The 27,124-nt window shown below is 41.1% G+C and overlaps 2 protein-coding genes across 5 annotated transcripts in view; both read left to right on the top strand.

The window, feature by feature from the left end:
* The window catches only part of LOC113503535 (protein groucho-like), a 31,764-nt gene extending 11,189 nt beyond the window's left edge, over nucleotides 1-20,575 (top strand). The window contains 11 exon segments of the mRNA XM_026885566.1: nucleotides 1,276-1,474; nucleotides 4,307-4,332; nucleotides 15,702-15,803; nucleotides 15,919-16,040; nucleotides 16,675-16,968; nucleotides 17,201-17,447; nucleotides 17,683-17,862; nucleotides 18,434-18,594; nucleotides 18,999-19,081; nucleotides 19,444-19,643; nucleotides 20,168-20,575. Of these exon segments, the coding sequence (XP_026741367.1) occupies nucleotides 1,276-1,474; nucleotides 4,307-4,332; nucleotides 15,702-15,803; nucleotides 15,919-16,040; nucleotides 16,675-16,968; nucleotides 17,201-17,447; nucleotides 17,683-17,862; nucleotides 18,434-18,594; nucleotides 18,999-19,081; nucleotides 19,444-19,643; nucleotides 20,168-20,275 (1,722 nt within the window). The 3' untranslated portion in view covers nucleotides 20,276-20,575.
* A 2,232-nt stretch (nucleotides 20,576-22,807) lies between these two features.
* Nucleotides 22,808-27,124, top strand: LOC113503299 (Krueppel-like factor 6). 4 transcript variants are annotated; one of them, XM_026885148.1, is made up of 4 exons: nucleotides 23,584-24,364; nucleotides 24,993-25,050; nucleotides 25,393-25,647; nucleotides 25,726-27,124. In XM_026885148.1, the coding sequence occupies exon 4, from the start codon at nucleotides 25,732-25,734 to the stop codon at nucleotides 26,560-26,562; it is 831 nt and encodes a 276-aa protein (XP_026740949.1). In that variant the 5' UTR covers nucleotides 23,584-24,364; nucleotides 24,993-25,050; nucleotides 25,393-25,647; nucleotides 25,726-25,731; the 3' UTR covers nucleotides 26,563-27,124. The 4 variants fall into 4 exon arrangements, with proteins under 4 accessions (XP_026740951.1, XP_026740949.1, XP_026740948.1 ...); XM_026885150.1 differs by lacking the exons at nucleotides 23,584-24,364; nucleotides 24,993-25,050 and adding an exon at nucleotides 22,808-23,576; XM_026885147.1 differs by lacking the exon at nucleotides 23,584-24,364 and having other exon boundaries at nucleotides 24,480-25,050.

Consider the following 27,124-nt stretch of genomic DNA (forward strand, 5'->3'; position numbering starts at 1 on the left):
TTGTCACGCCAGATGAGGGTTCACCGCGGACCCTAACTCCCGAGCACACATCGCTTTCAGGTCACTAAGTACATACCTAATACATATATTACGTAATCACACTTTGTAGCCACTCAAAAGCTAATTATGTACACATTTAATCACACCGTTCCCTGTTGGTTTCTCTTAGTACAAACAAACTATGTAATTTATCAAGTTAACAAAAGAAAATTACACACTAATATTATTATGGCATCAAGTAATAAATCACCTACTTTAAAATATTTTAACGAATTTTAATGGTGTGTGCCAAAAATATTATAGAAGCTCATAGAAATTGCGCTAGAAAAATGTATTTAATTTAATCAATCGAGCATAAGACGTGTAAATGTTCAAATGGAAATAATTTAAATATAAAAAATCCCCTTTTGTAAAAAAGCACTCCCAGCTAAGTGGCGCTCGCCACCTTTTGACACACAATAAATCACAGCCGTGAGCGGCCAATAAAAAATATGTTCCACCCTCGGCGAAAATCCAATTAATTTTCGGCGGTTAAAAAAAGAACCTGCCCGTCCGAGCGGAAAAAGCTTGGTCGTTCTGTACGAGTGATGAACATCGAGCGGGTAGCGGCGCGGAGGCGGGCGCGGACTAAACTTGTTACTTCGATGTGTTCTAAAAATAATGTGATAAAACCCAAAGGGAATGAAAAGAGCGATAAACTGTTAAAACATACCAATGCGCTTGGTCAGATATGCGCACCGATCCTAAGGGTATACGAATAATACGGTTAACGAGACGAGATAGAACGAGAAGTGCGGGAAAACAGGAAAAGTGGAAAAAGGGGAATAATGGAGGAGGAGTAATCAATTTCGCTCAGTCGACGCCGCCGGCGAAGCTCTCATTTAAAATTTAAAATATCGCGGCACAGAGGGGTCCCATGGAGGACTTTTTAATTTGGCTCGGCTTCGGTTTAAAAATGCACGGAGCTCTGCGGTGACACATCAATCCACTTTGATTGTTGACGCTCACAACTAAAATACATTACTCATTTAAAAAATAATACATTTAAATTTGTGTATTGTCGGTGATTTCGTTTTGTTAACTCAAACAGTTGGTTTATTTGATTAAGCGCTGCGGATTTTAATTAGTGTCCTACCGTAGTTGTTGTTTCGTCGATCTAGGGAAGGAAACGGCACATTAAAAATTGGAACTTGTTTTTACTAATTTGGTAAAACGGTGATGAACTAAATGTTGATGAATTTGTGTAAGTAAAATGTCATGTTTTTATTGTTGCAGCAACAAAGGCCAGACCTGCCGCGGCTGCTCCAACAGATGCACGCCGCGCACTTACCAGCGCACGGGGCGCCGCCCCTGCCACTCCTTGGCCAGGGTGCTCTGCCCCCGGCCGGCCTACTGGGGCTCGGCGTGCCCCACCATCCTCTCTCAGTACTCGCGAAACCCCCAGACTTGCATCGACCAGATGATAAAGGCAACGGTAAGTAAATGTGGTTAAACGTGTCACGAAACTTGCAAAACAAATTGTAAGGCAGATCGTACAAGGAATCCCTGACTAAGCTACTGTATAACTAACGGTTCGATAAAAAGATGAATATTTTAAGAGGTTGTCGCTTATTTGTGTATTCGTCTTGTTTGCTGTGTGCCACTGGAGACTATTAGTGCCTCCCCCTCCCCGCGCCCGCACCCTCGCCCCTCGCCGCCCTGCGCGGCAGACGTCTCCGATCCCACTTCTGTTTCAATATTTACAATCTTCGAGTGGCTTTTTGAACTCACTGTTTGCGTGTTTTCGGATCGCTGACGGCTACGGCTCGCCCGATATTACTTTGAGAGTATGAATAAGTCAATTCTCAGAACTGGTACCTATCTGCGCGTGTTTGTATAGAATATGTAAACAGAGATGTGGAACAGATTGGAAGAAAACAGTTTTTATGTTAGGCGGCTATATTGATCAAGCGAATAAACGATTTTATAATACGAGGGCAGAGTATTATTCATATGAAACAACAGGATGTTTCCAGTTTTGACGGTAGCGCGGGTAATCCCGGTGCGGCGGGGACGAGCGCGCCACAAATGAAAATGTAACACAGAAATGGATTTGGAAGCCGCCCGTCGCTCCGGTTAATTACAAAAGCAAGCGGTAATCTGCGCTCCGGGATGTTCCGGCTTAGCGCCCCCTGCCACCCCGAGCGCCGCCTGCCACTTCCCCGGCTAATTTGTGCCATTATCGGTGTACTGATGTAAGAGTTACCGCGCAGATGGCCCCCCTCCCCCACCTAGCCCCGCACCTTGCCCGAGCTCAATTAATTATTCCTTGCTGGTGTGAGCGTCGCGTGTTTTAGTCAATTAGTAACGTAATTTTGCGGCTGACTTGAGTGTGTGCGGTCGTGGACCCACACGTCGCGTTCTAACCAAATTACATCCACGCGTTGCATTAGAGTAAATAACGACCACCTTACTCGTAGCTACGTGTTACGGCGATAGTAATTACTATGAATATTAAATGCTTCAAAAATACAAATGAAACCACTAATTTGTCTGTTATGACGTGATTGCATTGTTTTGAATGTTCACGAAGCGTTCATGCGGAGCCCGGCAATATAGGGGAATAGCCGGCCAATAATTGAGGCTATTGCGTTTAAATTAATTGTGGCAATACATGCAGTGCTAATACGACGTCTGGCAATATGTACATACAGTACCGCACGTCAATGGTAATAGGATTGGCTGCAATTGCTCACAAACTTGAGACGAATCAGGCGGCGCAGATAATGCCTTTGATGTATGCAATACTCAGTAACTACGCCATGTACGTTATTGTACATATGTAACCTGAAGAGGATTTGCTGTTTTGATTAAATCCTAGAGACGAGTTCTGACGTGGAAGGTGAAACTACATTATGCGCATTAAATTAACGAAATCTCAAGTACTTAAAGTAGGAATGGGGATCGGACTAAAGAGGAATCGATCGGCCTATCCTTCCGCGATCTCAAATATGTTTTATTCATAAAAATAACCCATGACAACTGTTTTCATGAATAAAACATGGCAACCTCTCTATTTTTTATAAATGCAAGGAATCTTATTGAGGCGTATATGTTTGTAGCAGTATCAAAGGAGGGTACATTTCTCGTGTTCAATGAATTCATTCCATCACAATATTTAACAGTAGTTTCCTGTCTGTGAACACGTCTATTTCGGGAACAATGGCGGAGTCGTTAACTCGGGCGCTATCGCTCGCTCCATGAATAGCCCCGATTGATACGTGCTGACGAGAACGAAGCTAATTCCGCTATGGGGATGTCAGGCTTTTCTTTTTAACCGTTAAGCTTAAGTGCTTTACTTCAGAATAGAGAGATCAGCGTTATTGTTATAAACATTTGCTATCTTAACGTAACAATCCATAGCAATCTTCATTTAGGTATGGTAGTCATTAGCTTGCACATATGTGCCTATTGGATTGACGGACTAAGGTAATTTCCCCACTAATATTGTTGCCAATTATCTCCGAGTTAGTTACATATGACAGACTATTGTTATGGATGTTAGACGGCTGCGGCGGTCATTGATAGATAACTAATACAATGTACGATGTTGATTAACAATCTCCATCGAACATCGTAGACTCTACATTATGCGTTCGAAGCTGTCTCTAACTTAAATATTGCGTCAACGAATAATTAAACAATTGACGTCATTGCATATCACTATGCCAACAGAAAGTAATCTGGCATTCAAAAAAACAATGCTATGTTAATTTCAAATAGTATAATCGATGAATAGTTAATAAGTGAGCCGCGTAGCTATAAGTAAACAGTAGATAAATGTGTAATAGCATTATGGTGTCAGGACGTGGCGGCGTGGGAGGCGTGACGAGCCGGCGACAGCCTCTGCAATATTCATCGACCACTTTACTCGGCTCCTCATCGGATCCACCTCAATTACACTCACACACCCCTCCCACTCAGATTGCTCGGTATTAAACAAACACTACACACAAGTACTTCTTGGTAGGCGGTGTATTTCTTCCGATACTGCTTTATTTGTCTACTATAATAGAGGAACAATAATTTTATTATGTAAATATTTACGAATATTGTAAGACTTATTCGGTGAATAGGATCTGACACCTGTTATTTTTTATTACATAGCTTCTAAATTCTAACATTCAATTACGGCAGTACCTCTAACTATTCTCCGAATCCATGATATTGATGACGTATGAATGCACAAATCAATCACTGAATTTGTAACATACGAACTGATTGACAATGCTTCTGCTCTGTATAATTGTATCGTCGTTGGTTCCAGGTATCAGTTCGGCAGAGGAGCGACATGTGAGTATAGCATACATTTTTCCAATTTCGCCGGGTTGTTAAAATTCCGACGGCACAATTTTGCTTTGAAAAATTCCCCAACAAGCGTACGTACTTACGTAGGTAGGTAGTCGGTACGTAGTGCCTTTTACATTTGGGAATGTGAACGCGGAGAGTAGTGTTGCGCTCGAACACGTTGATTTCATAACACGGCCCTGACTGAAACAAGTGGGTGGTGCAAGTTGCGCACCCCGCGTCAGGGATGCCACGACACTTTGTGCCGCCGGCTTTCTCATATCGCAGTCAAATTATTGTGGAGCGTGGAAACTTTGTTATACATATTGACTTTACTAAGGCTACGTTAACTCCTCCAATGTTTGTATTTTTGTAATATATTTTACCACTTTTATAATAAACATAGGTATGTAACGGATGTAAATGTATTGAAATCAAATACTACATCCAATAAAAAGTACACTGACACGACAAAAAGAGTGCCACGTAATCATCGCAGCATTCTAATCCACTCATTCAGATACAACTCACGGAGTTAGGGTTTGCTCCTAATCCCTTTGGGGTCTGATATTATTACTGTCACTGCTTATCAGGGGTCGGCGAAAGTATACGTCCTTTAAAATCCATTGGTCTTTTAGAAGTAGTTTGGAATATAAAATATTTTGAAAGTGAACAGCAGTCAACCCTGTAGTGAAGTGAGCTCGGTCGCGAGTGCGTCGTTCCCGAGGTGTTGCGAATGTCGGCTATCGCGCTACTGTGGGGGGAGGGGGGTGAACAGCGGCGCACCGCACAGATGTGCCACCGACGAGCGCCCAGAAATGCATGCGAATCGATACGCCGCACCTACTTGTAACATCGTCTTTGTTGCACTAACCTACTTCACTCGAAAACCAACTATTCGCTTTTGACAATCATTACGTCTTTACGGTACGTTTGTTCAAATAACAGAAATTAGGAAATATAATGTTTCGGTTAAACAATATCAGTTTTCTCGTTTTTCAAGACATTGGAGGAATAAATAGTTCAACTTTCTGGTTAATTTTTGAATTATTTTCGACAGGATCCCTGTTCTCCCTTACACTAATTTGACTAGCAAAACATAATCAGTCACGTAGCGATCACATTACCGCACATCAGCTCGTACCGCATACTTTAACAAGTTTGTTGGAAAACTTGGGTGAGGTGAGCGAGTTTATAACTCGACGACAGCACGTGAAGAGTTTATCTTGCAGTGTGACCCCGATACGCTGCGGCGCTGTTGGCAGTCCGCTCACGGAACCGTCGATCTGTGCAAACACGCGGCGAGCTGAGTAATGCACGGACGCGCCTTACAATTTGAAACGAGGGAGTCGGGGGGCTGGGAGGAGTGCACTCCGTAATAAAGTTTACATAAACCGAGCGCGTCTTGGCTGCGGCTCCGCGGCGCGGCGCGGCGCGGGGGCGGCAGGTTACACTCGTCGACCGAGCCGCACCCGTTTGTCCACACTATGTTTTTATTGCGAATCACGAAGGTGCTACACAGTTGCAGGCACGTTGTTTATTTGCAAACATCGCTCGCCGTATATTTGATTTTCCGATACATCGGGCCCATGTTTACATTACAGTGTAGGAAAACTTTTCATTTCAATACCGCTCTGTTGCAAGCCTCGTTTTATTTTATGACAAAACTGTGTCAGTGAATAAAAGTTTATACACTATTTTAACTATGTAAAGAATTTATTGGGTTTCGTTGATGGATTGAATGACTTGTACACATCGACTGTTTAAGGGTAATTTAATAATAAATCATTAATTTTAATAAATTTCTTCCTTGAAAGGTAAAATTTCTTTAAATAACCAAGTTTACAACTAGCAATTTACACCGACGCAAAATTGAGCAGCCGCTGTAAGCCTAACAGAGCGAGCCCTTTCACAATCTCATTTCAGTAACATAATAACCGCGGATTTATTTCTGCCGCCCGCTCATTCGCTCTCAAATCGCGCCTAATATTCAATTTGGGCGCCCGAACCACACAAAAACTGCTCGGAGCCGGTTCATTACGCCGCGCATCTCGCCTCTTCATCCTCCTTACCTTATCTAAGCCACTCTGAATAACACACCCCGTGCCACCCCGGCCGCCCCGCGCCCGCACACCACTTCAAGTGGAAAACTCGCAGGGCGAGGGCCGCTCAACCTTGTTTAGCATTCTCCTCGACTTCTTTATTTAATAGATACCGAAAAAAACTCCGGTCAGAATAAATTTGCGTTTGTTCTTCGATACGCTGGGGTCGCTGCGTTTTAAAGGTGCGCTCCTTTAATTAAGGTAGAAACGGCGAGTATAAATGACTTACATAAATACAGCCGAGGACTGACTACTTTATTAAACCGTTAAAACAAAAATGGGATATTTTCCCCTTAGTCGGTGGGTGGTAGCCCTAGCGGCATGTTTACGCGCGTTGTAACAGCGCTCGCTCGCTTCGCGCCTGCGACAGCCCTCACAATTTATAGCTTGAGACTTTTCTTAATTGGAAAGAATGGCCACTTGTAATTATTAAGACGCCCTAAAGTGAAACAGATTGCGCGGTAGTCGTCCTCTTATTTTATTTTTACATTTTATACACCGTTGGCTGTCTTAAGTAACGGTTGCTTGTTTATTGAAAAACAAAACTTGGCGCTGTTTAAACGAATGCTCAAAGTAATTTAAAGTACTTTCTCGTTTACCGGTCTTTTTATTGAGGAGTTCTTAGGACTATTGCGTTATTTTGGGAATGTTTTCTACTCGCATAAATGTTTCATTGTAAATAATCTGATTCAAAAAGTGCTTTTATGGGCTCGGTTAGTATCTTGAAGCTAGCTAGCTCTTTGTAAAGAAGCGATCAGATAAGAAACAGGTTAAAGTGCAGTTACTAGGTAGTCGCGATGGATATCGATCTAAGGATTGTGCTCGATGCCAGAGGCTCAGGTAGGCTGACAGTGCCTTGTTATTCATGACATTTCGAGGAAACTATATAGCTTCTAGGAAATAGAAATCGATTTTATCCATCCAACCCGCACGCTATGCTCGGGATCAAACGACTAGATAATGTAATTTGTGTATATTCTAACAAATGAATTCTGTGCATCGTATTAAATGCACGTATAAATCCTAAGGCACTTAATATCATGCGACATAAATCCCCTCTATATCTTACACGTACGTGACGTCACCGCCCTGTTATCCAATTCGATCCTGAGAGCATTGTTATAATATTTGGCAAGGTAGCGAATCCTCCCGTAATCCCGTACATGGCTTCTGTTCAACCGAATGTTGCTTGAATCCCGCCTAATGTCTCGAACGAGCAGGCACTGTAGTTAATCTTCTTACACTGTGCGTCTCTTGATAGGGAATAACACATAGATTATGTCGGTGCATCCACATTATTCCACGCGGATTATCTGTCGTGTCGTGCAGTCAGGGCCTCCGTGTCTCTAACTTGAATTTATAATCTGTCTGCGGTATTAATCATGACTGGTCGGCCAACACCCTTTGACGCACTAATGTTTTGTATGTCACCAAACAGTTTGAATTTATGAGAGCTGCAAATTTGACAATAGTAAAAATTTGAGGTTATGTATATAGAGTTGAGGTTCACTCGAAAAACCGTTTTTGTCTGAAAAATAAATAAATGCACGACTACTTACCTGTAGTAAACGTGCTCTTAGAAGCCAATAATCCAACTACGAGTTGTAAGCGAAAAAAGTAAAAAAGTGTTGGAATTTCTTTTCATAATATGGTGTGTGACGATCGCTCAGTAGACGTGTGTATCGTGGGTAGGTCGGGTATTGCTCGTCTCGGAGCGAGCTTGCGGCTTTGTTCACGATCCGGGCGTATCGCATCGATTTATGCAAGCTTGATCGAATCGCGCCTGCCCCCGTCTACCCTCCCTCTTGTTTTATAACAATACCTGGCTCTGTTGCTGTACACTGTTAACAAAATTTAATATTCATACTCCATAAACGATACTTGGATTTTGACGTAAAATAAGTTTTCATTTCATTCTGGGAAGCGTTAATCCTATAATTCTTTAACATTCGCATTGCTCTGACGAGATTGGAATTTCTAATTAAAAACCTCTTCTTTTAAAGTTGTAAATCATCGGGCTTAAAAGAAATCTATAGTAGCAGTACAATCAACTCAATTATTACGAATCTCGACCTTCAACGTCAGCAAATTAATTCTATTTCTGTATAATTATACTTCGTTTGATTCATTGTTTCGATCGCATCGATGTGACCAACCATATGTAAGGAATGACGAGGGCTTGTACGCTCAATATTTCATATGAAATATTCAATACGTTTTGCATTCAACGAGTCGTTTCAAAGGTGCTTTGTGATGTGATAGAGCGTTACAATTCTAAAGCCTGCTTCGCAGCAATCACTTGTAGACGTAGGTAATACCTATATGGAAATGGTAGCAGAACTGCAAGTAGAATGTCGGTATGGTGTACTGGGTAGATACATAGGTGGTTGGCGCATGTGTCGAGAACAGTGGATGAGCGTGGTGACCGCAGGCTGAGGCAGCAGTGTGCTGGACCTGGCTGCGGTCGCCGTGCTATCAGGCTGCTCGCCTCGTCACCACGTGTGTGGCCCTGCCGCCGCATCGCGTGCCCGCATGCCGCGCATCCAACACACCACCACAAACATTTATTACATTCGATTCTTTTACGTTTACGACACCCTATACCAGTAAAATCTAATTGTATCCATAATACATCTTTACAACACGCTATTACGTGTGTTAATTGTGATTTAATCGCTTCGGACGATGTTCAATAGCGGATAAACTTAATAAAAACAAACGAAGCGTGTTTGTTGTGGAGCAAAAAAAACACGCTAGAGCGCTCGGGTAATTGAAATCGCTGCATGTAATTAGCAGGTAAGGTGGGTGCGATAGCTCGCGGCTCGCTGCACGTCTTCATAATTTATCTCAATTAGTCGCCGGCGTAATGAGCGGAAGGGCTGAAGCTACTGTTGCAGTTAGCTTAACACGGCGCGCTCTGCTAATGGTGAAAGCTCATTGTATTTTAGTGATGTTTGGCACTCAATATTTCCTTACTTTTTATGATTTATTTTAAAATTTTGTTTATAGTTTTAATATCGCCTGAAACTTTTACAGTAAAATTACATTATTAAAGAATCTATCAAACTACTACAATTTACATGTAATATACGATTGAAAATTACATGTGATATCCATCGGAAGACTCGCCTCAGCGTAGTGTTCATCCTTTCATAGATTATGCATCATAGCATGGAACAGATAATATGTAGTGTGGTGTGCGGTGTAGCGGCTGCAATTGTCTGGCGGCATGTTTAACAATGCGGCGGGCGTGCAGCGCGCGGCGTGTAGCGGGCGGCGCCGCGCCGTGTCCGCGTCGTGTCGCGCCGACACGCGCCGCCTCAGCTCGCCCTCTTCCTAGTCTTCGTGCTTATCACACATTTACATATGCTTCGCCCGCTCACTGCCGTGTACCAGCATCGAAAATGTTTCATGAATAAATTTGTAATCCAATTTGGTCGTTAACTCCTGACTTCACAAACACGTCGACGATGCCACGTTCACAATAAAAACAAACACACTAAACACCAGTAAACAAACAAAGGGAATCCGATCGAATAATCTTCGGTTCGTTTAAAACGATTAATCATAAAAAGTACGCGGGTCGCAGCCCTTTTTCGAGTTTCCTCGTTACGGACTAAGACGAGAATCATTAGGAATTAAATTTCCCCTTTCATTAGTCCCTCAACCCTCGTATAATTCCGGACGCGGAGCAATAACAATATAAATCCCCCGTCGCGCCGAGCGGGGGATTACGGCTTGTCTCGACCCTAATTTAGGGCTGCCCCCGCCCCGGATTAACGAAGTGGCGGAATCCGCTAGGGTTGTCGCTGCGCATAAACTTGTTACGTGTTTAATGTTTTATTGACGGGTGGCTAGGGAGCTCTCATTTAAATAACCGCGCGGCTGCGGCCCCTTTCGCACGCGCGCCCGCTCCGCTCGCCGACTACCCATGTTGGGTACGCGAAGCGTCGACCATGTCCAGCAACTACCGCTGATATTAGGACACTCGAGGGATCGCAACCAAAGTAACCTACACATATTTTTGTTTTTACGTCAAAGTCCTTTTGAATACGTTAACTGTTGTAACTCTGCCGGAGATATCAAATTTACTTGACCTCTGACTTTTTCGCTCGTCCGCCCACTTGACTGACACAATTTAAAATATATTATTATTTACCTGTTCAGTTAGATAAAACATGTTGTTAGTTGGTATTTATTGAGGACATTAACTTTGCCGCCGTCTAATAGGTGCGTAATACCAGTGACCTTTTTACAATCATAAACTGAAGATAAAGTCGTAGAAGGCAATATTGTAAGGTTCAGATTGATTATTTTGAATTAGTTATTGCTTCAAATTACACCATGAAATCGAATAGTTCGTTAAGGCAGAACGAATTCTTTAATGTCATGGCGGGAGGTTTCACGCACATATTGCATTTACAACAAGGAATCCTTAGTGAGGGCGTTGTTCTGCACCCTACTTGATTTAAACGTAGGGATCATAATTAAGGGGTTCGGCTTTGTCAACAAGAATCACTGGCGCGATACGTTTTACATAATTCCGTTATTAAAGAAAATATTGTTTTTATGATCTTGCGTTTTTACTTGTACTTACTAGTTTATTAAAATCTTAATTCATATTAAGGTGCTAAAATAATGTAGTTCACTTGCTAAATTAAAAAAGAATTCTTGAATATCGCACCTTTATCATTTGTAAGCGTTGTAAAGTACTTTATTTAGTTGACGCCAATTTTCCAAACGAGTTGTCTTTTAGCATGGCGACGAAACTCGATTTCAGGTAATTTATTTAAGTAATTTTACAAAGCGAAGCCTCGTACAGCGTATTAAAATTTGCCTCGAAACCGCAAAGTAGACGCAAACACAAAATTAAAGTCGTCGACACTTTAGGGCTTCGTAGTTTCGAGGGGAGTTTCCGTGAAATTTCTCTCGGAATGTCGAAATGGCGGATGAATTTCGCAAGTCAACTCAATTATCGTTTTAATTAAGGCGCCGTGCCACGTGACATTTGTTTGCGTGCGTGAAAGCGATCGCTCCCCCCCCCCCGCCCCGCGCGCCTCTTCACGCAGCCCCTCGCCGCTCGCGCCTGCTCCTGTTAATTGTGCTAATTACTCCTGTAATAGAGCAAGGGGGCGGGGTGAGATTGCTTATCGATGGCTTCCCCGGAATTTACTTTGTGTGATACAGCTGCTCGACCGGCGTTAATTTGATATAATTTGTAGTCCAATTGACATCGATCTGCTTTCACACATGTAATGGAATTTCTGTTTTGAATTGCCGTTTCACATTAGACGCAGTGTAGTCATTTAGGAGGGTGTGGCGTGGTGTCGACAGGCATTCGCGCTGACGCTCACGCTCGGTTACCTGCAGGTTAGCAAACACTCCGGTAATGAACATCAATTGTATTGGGCAAGTTTCCAAGTGTATTTGTAAGTGGCGGCATGCGGCATGGCGGCACGATGGAGTTCCGCGAGGAGTTCGCCGCTCGTAACGTAATGGGCTCGTCGTCCAGATTGCGGAGCGCGGTCGGCTAGTCGAACGTCAGCTCGACAACAAGCACCAGGCAATTTGGTTATTTGGGGTCGGCCATAAAGCGATAGCGAGCGCAGTAAACGCAATCCTCCACTCGCGACTATAAACTTTACGAGTCACGTAAAAACGCGCTCGAAACGCCGACTCGCTACCATAAATTTATGCTAATGTATTCTTTATAGGAGTTTAATGTGTATTCAGAAATTCCTCCATTATTTATGTATACGAATGAACCGGTAAAGTTAATTTTAAAGTCGCACAGCACCCCGCGGTTTATGCGCTCGCTGACGATTAATTTTTTGTAACTTTTTGTGGACCAGGTTTCCGACGAGCGCGATTCTCGTTCCGAAACGATTATCGTTTACATTTTACGGAGGTCTCGGTAGCGTGTTTAATAACGCGTTGATCCTTATGAATGAGCTTATTCAATGAGGGCCGGTTAATAATGGCATCATGAAGCGGCACGATAACGTATGTTGTAAATTGACATCGTAATGTGAGTCAAAAAATAAAATGTAGGCAATAAAACTTTTCGACGACAGTATCATAAAACGAAGTCGAATAAAATTGGTAGTCTCAATAAAAGCTGAAAACGTCGCGTGTAAATCACGTAACTTTCAAAACTATTATGCCTGAAATATAGTCCGAACTCAATCCGTACATTTCCGAGCGGCGGGCGGTCTATTTATCTATTTCCCCCGCTTCCGCCCAGAGCGTCCGGTTAACCGCCCCCCTTCCGGTTAACCGGGCGGCGGCGGCGGCGAGGCGCGCGGCTAAACGGCTCGTCGCGTGACCGCAGACAATAAGCCCGGCCGGCGTTAACAGCGCGCCTGTGTGTTGCCACTTTATATGTTACGTCACGGGCGCTCGCCGCGCGCCGCGCTCGCCGTGCGACCGGCGCGACACACGTGACGCGCGGCGAGCGGTGTCGCGGTGGTCCGAGCTCCTACTGCTCCTAGTCTCTCTCTAGTACTTGTTTAGCGTCGCTCTCGCCTCACTCACCCCGCCCGACGTCGTCCCGCGCTCAATTGCCTTTTTCTTGAGGTCGACCCGCGTAATGGGATAAAGTAAAGATTAGCTCTGTTCGCTTTTCTGTTGAAATGGAAGAGGTTGCGAGACTACTCGATATTGAGTGTTTTGTTTTCTTATAAATAAATACGACCTTCGTGCAAGCCACAAAAGATCTTCACATAATATTAAGTATTCATTTCCTGTTTCTTATTGGTGTGGCATTCTAAGAAATTATTTAATATTTACTTACAATTAGTAAATATCGTATCCCTCACTGTCTGTTACCTAATAGGTTTAGATTCATATAAATATACTTATGCTTGCTTACCATTAACAGTGTATGAGGTGTGTAAACATTTTTACATACCTAATGTTTATGTACTCAGATTACAAAGCTGCTAATTTATATTTATGTTTCATGTTTCAAATATCGATAGTACAGAATGTACTCATGTACACTCATGTTAAAGAATGTCACTGTAATATTACACAAGTGAACAACTCGGACATAAATTTCATTTCAATCGTGCGTCGTACGTGCCCACATCCAACTATTCGTCAGCCGACCACAAATTCAATCTATTAAATTAACGATTAACCACAAACGATCTGCCCTCGAGTGAATGACTCGTATGGGTAACATAAAATCCATCCAATCGAATCCGACACGTCACATTACGGCACGGTGGCCGGTGGCCGGTGGCCCTCGATATAGCCTCACTTGAAATTCGATGTCGAGTTCTGTGGAGATCGGTGATCGTAAAATTAGGCTTTGAGTACACGCTCGAGCCCCTCTGACGAGCACCTCACTCGCCTGTGTATTACCTTCATATGACACTACATATACATGCTACGAACGTGTATACCGTACATGTACGACGTACGTATTTAAGGGTGTACCGTACCTGTACCAAAGAAACTCACACATGTACCTGTGTACTTACACACTCTACAATATGGTTCTGTGTATTCGTAGTAAAAGTGAAATCCAAGCGTTAAAACGTACACTTGTAACTTGTGTGGGGCTCGACCTTTATATTTCAGTCCGTGAGACTAGCGCCAATAATAAAACTTTATTGGTTACTTGCCTATCAAATACCCAATAACAACGATCGCAATAAGCTGTTACTTGTTTATCAACACGATGATGGTTTATCCCGATGTTACTATCTAATTTCGTGCATATATAAATCTGGAATTATACATAAAAGTAACTTTTATGTTAATAGACCGCTAAAATAAACGTGGACGTCACCTGCAGTTTCTCAACTCGATCAAAAAGAAAACGTTCTCGAAATCTTTATTTTACACAAAAATAAAAATGAAACTAGATAGTAGATACGTTGGAATGGATTTCTCGTAGTAGCGAAAGCGAGAGTATTTAAAAATGTAACCTGTCATTCTGAGATGCCATTACTTGAAGACTACATTATAGTTAGTTTACAAACAGATAAGTAGATGTGAATCCGCATGTAATGTATAATGCGTGATCGTGGTTCAGTCCGGGAGGGCAGTAAGTCACAGCGGGTGGCGACATCCCGCCGTCTCCCGGCGTCTGGAGCCGCGCGCCGAGCAAATTAACAGCCGCTTGCCACTCGCCTCTAACTTAGTGCCTCGTAAAATTAGGCCCGTTAGATCCCTCTAGGCACCTCCTGCGAAACTCCCCAATGGCGATACGGATTAAGTCCGAGCGCGTGTTCAACAACGCTTATGATATAAAGAGGATTTTGAAGTTCAACGCTTCATTGATTGAGGTTAATGACTAGGAGCTTCGGATATCGGTAATTCGATATGAATTAAGCCTGAATAACATTCATATAGAATTTGTTATAAGTGAACGTAACTTACAAACGACATCGTAAAAAAAACACCACTGCCAAAAAAGATTAAAAAAGAAACTAAATCCAAACTGATAAAACCTATGCTAGCACAATATAAAGTGACAATTACGTGTAAAGTGGGAATACAAAAGCGCAATACCGAGTGCTCATGCGGGAATAGCTTTTTGCTCGAATAACTGCACTCGCTGCCTGAGCACTTGAAATATCTGTCTAATACACAACTCGCCGCGGGCATTCGACCGAATATTGATAATCTGTACGCTGCTGTGCACATCACTATTACTTAGTATTTGGTTTTGTTGTGTTATGATTGAAAACCAACAAAAATACAACAGAAATTTACATTCTATTAATATAAAAAAAATCAATTAATATGAGACATCGTTTTTTCCTCTCATACGTGCAATTTGCCGCATCGCTGCCGTAGCCGGCAACCCAATTGTGTACGTTGCATACGGATGTACGCGAAAGTACGCAGTGTCAACACGAGCGGAATCAGTGAAGCGCAGGACGGTCGTTCGTCACGTATATGATTATTTCATTAGTCCGTATTTGCGCGCTCATCCAAATGTTGCGGTCGCTTCTCCCTCCCACCAGCCCCCCTCCGAGCCCCCTCCCTCGAGGGGGCGATGACCACTCCCGGAGCTAATCATGCGGTCAGTTTGTTCTGCCTCGGCGTGTTTTGATATTGATATTGACTGTAGCGTTCGCCTCGCTGCGCGCCGATTTATTTGCGAACAATGATCGATTGATTGCTGTAGGTACGTAAGCTCGCCCGTAAACGTTTTGATTATGTTTACCTACTCGTATTTGTTAAACTAACAGACCAATACTGCCAATATTAATGGTCTTGCGGTTTGTTTTTATCCATTACTTTTTTCTGTTACAGAGAAATTCTATATCCCCCGGTGAAAGAGAGAAATACAGGACGCGGAGTCCAGCAGAACCTGATCATAAGAAATTAAAGAAAGAAGAAAAAGACATGGGCCATGTAAGTCACCCTGATCAGAAATCATATTATCTCATATATCGGTCAGAAATCGTAATATCTTAACATTGTGTTTATATAAAAAACCATGCTAATGTTGTTGTTTTGTATTTTTCAGGAGTTAGTAGTGGACGACGCGAGTGAAGAACCCACGTCCCCTCACAACGGAGCTCCGTCCCCGCGAGAGAACGGCCTGGACAAGCTTCAACCGAAGAAGGAACACCCGCCACACAGTCCCAGGTAAGTTGTTCTAAACATAACTATAGACGTTACATTAACCAACGCGGAACAAAAAGTACAACTAATAACGCAACATACATCACAACTACAAATTACGACAGCGGGCTTGACATATTACACTAAACCCGTGGCCCACTTCACCTGTAATTACATATAACATAGTAATACATTAGTATCAACACGTTAAGCTGCACGCCCCGTGGCGTTTCCAACGTAATGCTTGCCGGCTGTGCGTTAATTCGTGATAATCGCTCTATCCGTTTAACAGAAGCCCTAGTGAGAAAACTACTCGAAAGGTCAATGTACGCCGAGAGACAAGTTGTCGAAGTCGAAAGTTAATCCGCCTCCGCACTGAATCAATTACGTATACACGGCCGAGGTTCACTGTTACTCCCATTAACAGCAATAAGATTAGACGCGTTGATGGATAGCGTTAAGTTATCTACACAAAAAACTTCTGGGTAATTTGTTGTACTGAGTAAATACATCTTACATCTCTTTATTGTTGAAAGCTTCGGTTTTTATTACGACTACTTAGGACTTTTTTAGTTCCATTACATGTTTTTTTGCGGATAGCAATATTAATAATACAAATTAGTGGGGCATTTGATAACTTACTTTTAACAATCATCAGATCGGGCACGTCTAGCAACGCGTCGACGCCTTCAGCTAAAAAGCTTGACGAGAAACCTAGCACGCCGATTTCGAAGCCTGTCACTCCGACGTCGGGGGCGAGCGGGGCGGGGGCAGCGGGGGCTCCGCTGAAGGCCGCAGTGAAGCCCCCCGCGCTGCAGTACCCCTACCTGGGCAATGGAGCGCACGACGCTTACGGCCTCGCGGGGTACTCGGCGCGAGCCGCGTTGGCATATGAGCCCCTGCGGCCTCCCATCGGACCGGCCGCGCTAGCGCCGATACCGGGTGGCAAGCCGTAAGTGATCACAGCTCATATTCGTTGATACTTTTTCAAAATTTGTCTAAAACTTGATCACATTCAATTAACTTAGACCCTTTAGAGATTTAAAATTTTCATGAGTTCTGCGGTCACCATCCCGCTTGCCCAGCGTGGTGACATTGGCATTAATTTTGTATCGAAATACCCTGTAGTGAACTGCATTTACTTCGTACGCCTGCAATAACTGAGGGAATTGTTATAATTTCAGAGCTTATTCATTCCACGTTTCGGCGGAAGGTCAAATGCAACCGGTGCCCTTTCCCCCTGACGCGCTGATGGGGCCGGGCATCCCCCGTCACGCGCGTCAAGTCTCAGCGCTCGCCCACGGAGAGGTGGTTTGCGCGGTAACAGTGTCCTCCCCTACCAAGTACGTCTACACGGGGGGCAAGGGCTGTGTCAAAGTGTGGGACATCAGCCAGCCCAGTAAAGCGCCAGTCAGTCAACTGGATTGTTTGGTGAGTGGGTAACTGTCGTCGATTCATGATATTTGGTATTTTTTATTTTGGTCGTAGTTTGTTTTTAAGATAGAAGAAACTAAATTCTAAAGGTTGTGTGAACAAAAATAATTAGCAATACTACATCTCCTAATGCCTTTTTTTATTTCCTTATATTAGTAGCTAATTGTTTCTTTTTAGTTGATTTACTTCTCTACCGAACAAAAATGTTAAAAAACTTGCCCTTTGTTTTCAGCAAAGAGATAACTACATAAGATCTGTGAAGTTGTTGCCGGACGGGCGCACGCTAATCGTAGGCGGTGAAGCTTCAAACCTGTCCATTTGGGACCTGGCTTCTCCCACGCCCCGGATCAAGGCAGAGCTCACGTCCTCGGCGCCTGCCTGCTACGCACTTGCCATCAGTCCTGACTCTAAGGTAAGCAGGGCTTTTAAGCATTCCAGATTTTCTTCTCGGGCTAGGCATAGGTAATATCATTTGACAAACATTTGTACTGCACAATGCATTGTAAAGTGTTAAAATGTCGACTCCAGCGAACTCAAAAGAATCTCAGCAGCTCATATATATCCACACAATAAATTATTTCATTAAAACGGACCTGAGTCTTTTTTTGTTGAGTTTCTCCTCGTAAAAGTTGGTCCGTAATTATGGAATTGCTGCTACATTTTCTCACCCACATATAGGTAACTAGCTGTTGCCCGCGAATTCGTCCCCGTAGGTAGAAGATATAAGTTTTGATTTATACCTGCCCTGTTTTTTCACTGTATCTTCGCTCCTATTAGTAGCAGCGTGATGATTTATAGCCTAAAACCTTCCTCGATGAATGGTCTATTCAACACAAAAATATTTTTTCACTTTGGACCAGTAGTTTCTGAGATTAGCGCGTTCAAACAAACAAACAAACAAACTCTTCAGCTTTATATATTAGTATAGATTTAAGAATTCTGATACCTTTTATCGTCACTAATGAAACTCATTTGTTTTCTAGGTGTGCTTCAGCTGTTGCTCAGACGGCAACATCGCAGTGTGGGACCTTCACAACCAGACGCTGGTGCGACAGTTCCAAGGTCACACGGACGGCGCGTCCTGCATCGACATATCAGCTGACGGTACCAAGCTCTGGACCGGTGGACTTGACAATACTGTGCGGTAAGGAACAGTTTAAATCTTTATATATTGCACTGCAGAAAGTGGTAGGAAATCGAAATCATCTGAGATATAATACAAAATATGGAAATATGGCCGCTGCCTCATAAAAAACCACAGCTTGTGAAAGAAAAGGCATCATTTTGTAGTTAAGAACTATTTGATCGAAACGGAAATTTGGAATTTACTTGAACCCTACATAAACCTAAAATGAACACTGATGATAAAATTGTAGAAGCAGTTTTTCGGAATGATTTTGATAGGACTATTCTTGGTATCCTTTTCTCGAATCGAGAATAATAATCGATATTAATCGATTTACTATTTTAAGAACACATATTATATGTCATTATATGAGTATTTTGAAGAAGCAATGTTTTAATGTGATTTAATTCATTCCATTTCAGGTCTTGGGATTTAAGAGAAGGCAGACAGTTACAACAACACGACTTCAGTTCCCAGATATTCTCGTTAGGATACTGTCCAACTGGTAAGTTATAGAAAAAACATAGTTTCATTATATTTAGTCATACACAAGAAAAATATTAAAAAGTATACATTATTAATTGTGTTAAAACAAGTTTGCTTGAAACAACGGAAAATAACGGATATATTTTTCCGCCATGGATTGTAAAACTCACAAGTTATGATTGCCTATGAATTTAGTCAACTTGTAGTTATTTAAATTAATATTCACTACAGAAAAGATAGCAAAAAAATCTTAAAGAAATAAATCACAAAAAAAACGAAGCCCTATTTTCGACGATCCCCATGATTCCAAGAAACATCTCTCAAATTAAACTTACCTCCATATTACTACTTACACCCATCTAAAACATGATGCATTTTCAGGTGAATGGCTAGCAGTAGGCATGGAGAACAGCAACGTAGAGGTGTTGCACGCGGTGAAGCCGGACAAGTACCAGCTGCACCTGCACGAGTCGTGCGTGCTGTCGCTGCGGTTCGCGTCCTGCGGCAAGTGGTTCGTGTCCACCGGCAAGGACAACCTGCTCAACGCCTGGCGCACGCCGTATGGTGCCAGTATATTCCAGGTTTGTACTAACTGTATTTTTAATTTTATTTTAACCAATTAAGTACAGTCACTTTATTGTAATACTGCGTCGATCAACGCTGTAGAAAGACGCTTTACTGAGTTGTTGGGCATATATACTGAGCTGTTGAGCACTTGCAAGCTGGTATTATTCTGCTTTCGATGTTCGTAGCGTGATATTATACATAGTCTTTAACCTTCTACAAATTTTGCTAATCAACAGATGGCTTTTTTTTCATATTTAATTTTCGAAAAATAATTTTATTTTGGTAATCGTAAGGCGCTTAATAATGTATTTTAAATACTTTTGTCATCATCAGCTCAGGTTGCTGTAAGGTCCTCTTGCCAAGTGTCATTAATAAATTGAACGAAAACGTATTTAATTCAGTAAATATTTATGTCTTGTTATAGAAGCTAAAAATAAAGTAATTTAAAAAAAGTGTCTCATACGTCTGAGAAATCTAATATATATTATTAATTGTAGATTATTTTAAGAAATCTAATATATTTTTATTTGTATTACAGTCAAAGGAATCATCATCAGTGCTCAGCTGTGACATCTCATCGGACGATAAATATATAGTGACGGGCTCCGGCGACAAGAAGGCCACAGTGTATGAGGTGATCTACTAGTGCGAGAGACAAACAGACAGTTAAACAAGCGAACAAAATAGATCAACAAGTGACTGTGTACCATAGTGAATGGACGTTCCCCGAACGTGGACTGGCAAGTGGTGATATAGCTTTAGTGTATAGAATATATCGGGAAGCCTGTATGTACTTATGCGACTTGTTTATATAGATTAGTGTGCGCGATTTATGTTTATTTGTTGAGCGCCGTAGTGTATGTTGGCAGCAGATCTCAAAATGATGATTTCGTTTCAATATTGTTGTAAAATGCTCGTATTAAAGAAAAGATATGCGCAACCCGTATATGATGAATTTTTATTACTCCTTCCCGTACCCTTATCTTAAAACATAAAATGTTTGTCTCAGGATTCCTTTACTCTCTTTATAAATTAGATTTTAAATTGGACATACTCACTGTGCAAAACAGTAATAAAGATGAAAAGATGACTGACATCATTGAATACTTGCCTACTACATGATTAAAACATAAAACAATACCACTATGTATGCACAATGTATTCTGTGACTCGTGGATACATTTTATAGGCACTTACACATTGCAGTATAAATTATGAGTAAGTATAGGATACTTAATTCATAGAAGTATCTATGGTAAACAAGAAAAAAACGATAATAAAAAAATTACCCTACAACAAATCCTTCCATACCCCAAAACTTTTGAATGGCTCGAGCGATATTTATCAAACATGTCTAAGAACACTTGCAGATCATTATTTATTATATTAGCCACAGCATCACTTCTTACGTATTATTTTAGTTGTTTATCATAGATATCATAAATCTTTTTATGGTTCTGTAAATTAAGGCACAACTGTCTGCTCTCCCGTCTGTCACTAGGCTGTATCTCATGAACTGTGATAGCTAGAAAGACTGTTCAATCAGTTCAATTCAAAGTCTTTATTTCTCTCATAGCACATTACTACTTTGGAATTTTCGGAGATGATTCTGTAACAACAAGCAATGAAAATAAACATGAAGTTAAGCGGCGGTTGCTGCGGTCATAAATTTAACGGATGACCATGTTTTGTTTGTTTGTTTGTATACCTAGTAACTTTTGTCCGACCGGAAATCGAGATATCCTGTGTTTATCAAGGTTAGAAACTATCTCTATTCCAAGTTTCGTCCAAAAGAGTTTTCTGTGTCAAAGAATAACAAACATTTATGCATCAAACGTTCGCGTTCATGATATAAGTAGGATTGGCATGTAGGCATCAAACTTGACAGGATTATTTTTATTTTCTAATCTCTGATGCATCCCCATATTATGCCTAAGTCTCCACGGACAAAACATTGATCAACCATGAGACACTTCATACTAATCCCTTAAAATATTTTGTTGTGTACGTCTCGATATGAGTCCAGTAACGTTTATATTCAGAATATTTCAGAACAGCTCTCCTCATAACTTGAATATACCAAATTGCGCTTCACAGTTAGAACTGCGTATTACCATCTCGCCCTTGCATTCCTATATTAGAAGCACGTGCGTATCTTGGCGACCTCATTACTCTTGCGATAGACAATATGATTGCTATTTACATTTATATAATATATTAATTCATTGACTGTCGTCTCGCTAAAAACCGTAAAAGCTACACTCATTGTGAGATGCAATATTTTAGGTGTCTGATAATTTTGCAAAGTTACAATTAAATTTGTTTGAACTCATGTGGTGTGCTTTAAAGAATATTTCATCTGCTCATCCATAGTGACATGACAGGGGAGAATAAAGAAAAGGGTGTTTGCGTGTCTGGCACTAAACATGGTATATGTTTAGTGGGCAATATGCATAGAAAAAAAAAATTATTTGCTTGCCGCGTAATAGAAAGAAAATAATAGATACATTAATTTTGTGCTCACCCTTTACTAGTTTTACCACGGGGCAAAACTAATTTTATTTGATACCTCTTAATGGGTATGTTAGACCCTATCTATGAAGCAATAATATTACAATATCTATAAATTGAATTTTTGATGTTACATCATTGACATATAAAAACTCTTTTTTTAATATTTTAATGTCTCACATCAAAATACGCATAGGGTGGACGGCTTCAACTGTGGAAGTTAACAAATATCCTACTATCACAACAAATAATTACCGAGAACAGATATTTTTGCAACAGCAAAAAAACAACCAAACAAAAAATAATATTGGTCGTTTCCTAGTATTTTGGGAGAATCTGTTGATTGCAATCAAAACAATTAGTCAGCAGTGTTGTCGCAGTTTTGTGTGTAATGTCAGTCGTCAACATCGTGATACCTATTCCACTTGAAATATGATTCCCCTATAAATATATACACGTACGTGTTTCCCATTAAAAATCCCAATTGACAAAACAAAAACACATGGTTTCCTAATGACATTTTTATCTCGTTACGCTTCGGGATATCTATTTGACTTATTTTCGCAAGCCTATCAAACCAGATCCGAAAAATTAAAAAGTACCACTAATTTCTAATGTATTATTTATTTACGCCTAAGCCGCGGACTTCATTTTATGAAAAAAAGGAATTATTATTTTCTTTTATGATTGCAAGCGCGTTTATTTAAACATTCATTAGTTATATAGGTCTAGTTGGTTGTTCTATTCTTTACGATGATATTTACCACATGGCTCATATAAGTCAATTTTCTTAAAAGTCTTCGGAACGACTTAAGAACATATGTGAAGTCATTTATAACGCATCTTTACACGTATATTTCATTGTGGCTACGCTTTCAATCAATGTAATTAGTTATTTCGTTGTTCCTATTCAAACTAAAGGTTTAGATACTGATTAGCTATAAGCATAAGTTCAAAGTATGCAGCGTTTAAACCAGATGTTGGCACCGCCAGCCACCGTCGGTTATCGACTGGACACATGTATATATAGAGGAGATAATTCACCAACACTGATAAACTCGCATCAGATTCTATACTCATTTATCTAAATTTCTATTGAGTGACACATATTCGGCAAGCATTTGTGACATGTTAATCATATTGCGTTGTAACTCGTTTGTTAATTTCCTGCGTAAATAGCTATTATTATTTTAGATGTTGTTTTAAAGAAAGGGACAAAGAACTAAATAAATCATATTTTCGTGTCAGTGTTAGTAAAACCTTTTTGTGCGATAGTGACTTTAGTCTTCAAATAAAACGTTTCGTCATTATGCCCTAGGGAATTTACTCTTGTCACAAACATTCAAACCACATCAATCACACAAAGGATACCCGGTTACATGCGAGTACAGCGAGAATCGAACCCGCGATACTCCGCGCTGTTTGTGGCCGTTAGAGTGAGTATTTAAAATGTGTTTCTTATCACAAAAACCTAGGTCAATGGCGCAAGAAAAAGTGGTGAGCGACTGTGATAGGTATATTTACCAACACAACTATTCCAGTATAAATAATGCGGCAATTAGTTTATTGTACATAATACATATATTATAATAAATACACCTAAGCGTAAAAAAGTTATCAGTAGATATGTTTACTCGAATTGGAAGTTCCGCGGTAATCTGCGCATCGCTCGGAAACGGAATTTACGTTTCTAGTCGAACAACATTTGTTTATTTCAAGAGTTTGTTATTCAAATTTCGGGTTTCAGTGTAAAATATTAATAAACTAAAGCAACAAATAAAAATAATTCTCGATATGAAACAGGTCAATAGAATAACAAATGAATATCAATACAAATGAACTTAGTTACGTATGTAATGGCTATCGGTCCGCAGTAAAATCGGATGTCAGTGTAACGTGAGCAGGTTGTTCGAGTTAGCAGATGCTGGCCGTGCCAGCCACCGCCGCCGCCGATAGCGCTGGCTAGACGTACTAACATGACGCAACAACAAAAAAATCATCTGCGTAAAACCTTGATAATTTTCCCCCGCACATTGTACTACACTCGTTGCGATTCTATTACGCATTATGCGTGTGTACTGTTAATTATGATTGTGGTTTATTTTAACAGCAATCCTTGCGGTAGTTATTCGTACAATTGTAATTCAAGGATTTCGTTGTTGGAAATTAATATTTTTAGATTTATACCTAGTATTTTTAAGTCTTGGTAGGGTACATCAAATAGGTAAGACATAATTAGCATAATATTATATTATAATACTATGCTAGACTTTAGTTAACATTTATTTTTACACAGAAATAGGAACAATAACCTAAATAGGTTTTATTTTCTGTATATAACTCGTTGGTAAAACGCTAAGTATATATTTATGACAATGGATATCGTAACGGAAAAAATAGTGATAACAATCCTTGAATGGATTCGAAGGCAATGCCTGAATGAACGCATTTATGTCCTGTCCGAGTGCATTGTCAAGAGATAGCAAGTACTATTTAAAAATAAAGTGTAAAGTCTAAATTTAAGAGTCGTTGTTATGGCACGGGAAGTTCAATCGAAGGTTGAACGCAACTGTGTTTCGGTTAAACTGGGGGTTTCGGTTGTAGTACCGGTCGTGGGTGCCGGCTAAACAGCCGCCGGCAACGCTAGCTCTGCGTGATATTTGCACTCGAGTTACGCGGGAATTATACCGAATTCCGTTATCAGGAACATCATTAATCAACTGAATTATTTTTAAATAAGCTCTGTTTTTTGTAAATTATTTTATTTATGTCTATGGACAATTATTTCGTAAAAAGTTCACCGATCACTAATTAATTAGTTTGAACTTTATTTAAATTAAAATTCTCAACAGGTTAACTACTGAAGGTTTTGACACTGGCAGGATGAAATAAAAACCATCGGTGTAGTCAGTAAGTTGTTGGAAAGATTTCATTTGTAATAAATCATAATATACTATTTAATATTGTTGTTATAATACTTGGGTAAAAGAACTGTCGGGCAAGGCGGGCAAACAAGCGATAACAACATAAAATGAGAGATCGCAGTCTCAATTATGTTAATAAACGGCTCTATTAATTGATATTTTCTGAGTATTATCTCCTTAACTGCACTATATTAATATGTAGACGAAAACAATGCAAGTACCTATGTTACATTGTGTAGGTATCGAGATTGTTTTTGCCACAAAGTGTTACTCTATTATTTATTTACACACGGTGTACATAATCATGTTGATATATTTTTTTATGTAGTCCCAGTCGATGTTGGATGGTGAGGGACATGTGCGAGCGCGGATCCGCCGATAATCGGCGATCGTCGTTATCGCGCGTCCGTCGCGCTGTCCGCCGCACCAGCTCGACCACACTCATTCCGAACCCGGGACGCAGCACAGCCGCCTGCCTCTCGACACTCACTCGATATTCAAGCTCTGACAGTACTGTCCCAACTCTCAGTGCTTGGTGAAATACTTGTGTGAAACTGGAGACGCTATACGTTACAATAAAACTGTAAGTTACTTTTACAACTTTTCATTCATAATTCTCTTTCAGCACGTATTTAACAATGTTGCATTTATTGGCTTCCAGGTCAACATGTATTGTGACGGCTCCGGACCGCTTCTGGAGGATGCCCTCCTAAACGACCAGCTTCTCTTCGAGTACTCACCTGCGGAAAGTCTCATAAACTTCGAGCTTCCACCCTTGGATTCAGATGGAGATTGGCAACTCAGTGACTTAGATCTAAATTGTGACAGTTTTGTTAATGGTGTTAGTGACTTAAACAAAATCGATTCTAATATCCTGGATGGACCATCTGCTTTCGATTTTGCGGATCTTGATAAAAGCATAATAGATGAATATCTTCTAGAAGCTTTGAGTAGTGACCTATCTAATGACTCACCACATTCGCCACAATCGAGTGCTGACTCGTCATTTAGTGCTGAATCTGTATGTGCGCTTGAAACTCATGACTATGCAGCGGTGGACAAAAATTGGCCGAACAAAACTCGACGGTACGAGAAGACCGATGTGAAGGTCCGTTCGTATGGCGAACCTAAGTTTTGCCCGGAGCTCGGCGCGTTTCGTTGTCCAGTGGAGGACTGCGGCAAGCCATACGCGAAAGCTTCTCACTTACGCGCTCACCTGCGGCGTCACAGTGGCGAGAAGCCGTACCGGTGCACGTGGGGAGGGTGCTCGTGGCGGTTCGCACGCTCGGACGAGCTGGCGCGGCACCGCCGCAGCCACTCGGGCGACAAGCCGTACCGCTGCAGCGACTGCGGCAAGCGGTTCGCGCGCTCCGACCACCTGAGGAAGCACGGGCGCGTGCACGCGCGACGCGCCGCCGCTGCAGCCGCCGCCGCGCGCCGCGCCGCCGCAGCGCCTCACGCACACCGGAGGTCTACTCGGGGAATTATGCTTTTGTGATTTCATCTTATGTAGGACTACTAAGCTGAGACTTTAAACGCCAATGAGTTACGTGTATTAATTTTATAGTTATTTGAAATAAGTATTTTTTTTTAATTAGATTAAACAAGTTTATTGTAGGTTTCCTAGAGGGATGATGTATTTATTTATTCTCGAAGAATAAATAGGTAATTTGCGGTCTATGACTGCAGAAAGCTTATAAAAGTAATTAGGTCTAAGAAAACTAATATGTTTAATTATAAATTACATGAACCTTATCCATAATAATGTTAGATACTAAAGAAAGTTATGTTTTATTTGTACTGTACTTACATAAATAAGTAGATAGTTAAAAATAAGAAGAAAAATTGCGTGTTCGGAAATTGAAAATGTTACAAATTAAAAGAAAGCTAACAAATATTTCGTTTCATATTTTATCTGAAACGACTAATCTGCCATATTTACTGAAGGTCTAACGTTTGTCCGTAAGAACCAGGCTATATCTCATGAATCATTATAGCTAAAGCGTTGAAAATTACACAGAAATACAGATAGAGGCGACAAATAAATTTGTGGACCCTGA

This window comes from Trichoplusia ni, chromosome 19, assembly GCF_003590095.1.
Source record: "Trichoplusia ni isolate ovarian cell line Hi5 chromosome 19, tn1, whole genome shotgun sequence".
Lineage (NCBI taxonomy): Eukaryota > Metazoa > Arthropoda > Insecta > Lepidoptera > Noctuidae > Trichoplusia > Trichoplusia ni.

Coding starts and splice junctions, on each gene's coding strand:
- LOC113503299 (XM_026885150.1), top strand. CDS start 25,732: ATGTATTGTGACGGCTCCGGACCGCTTCTGGAGGATGCCCTCCTAAAC.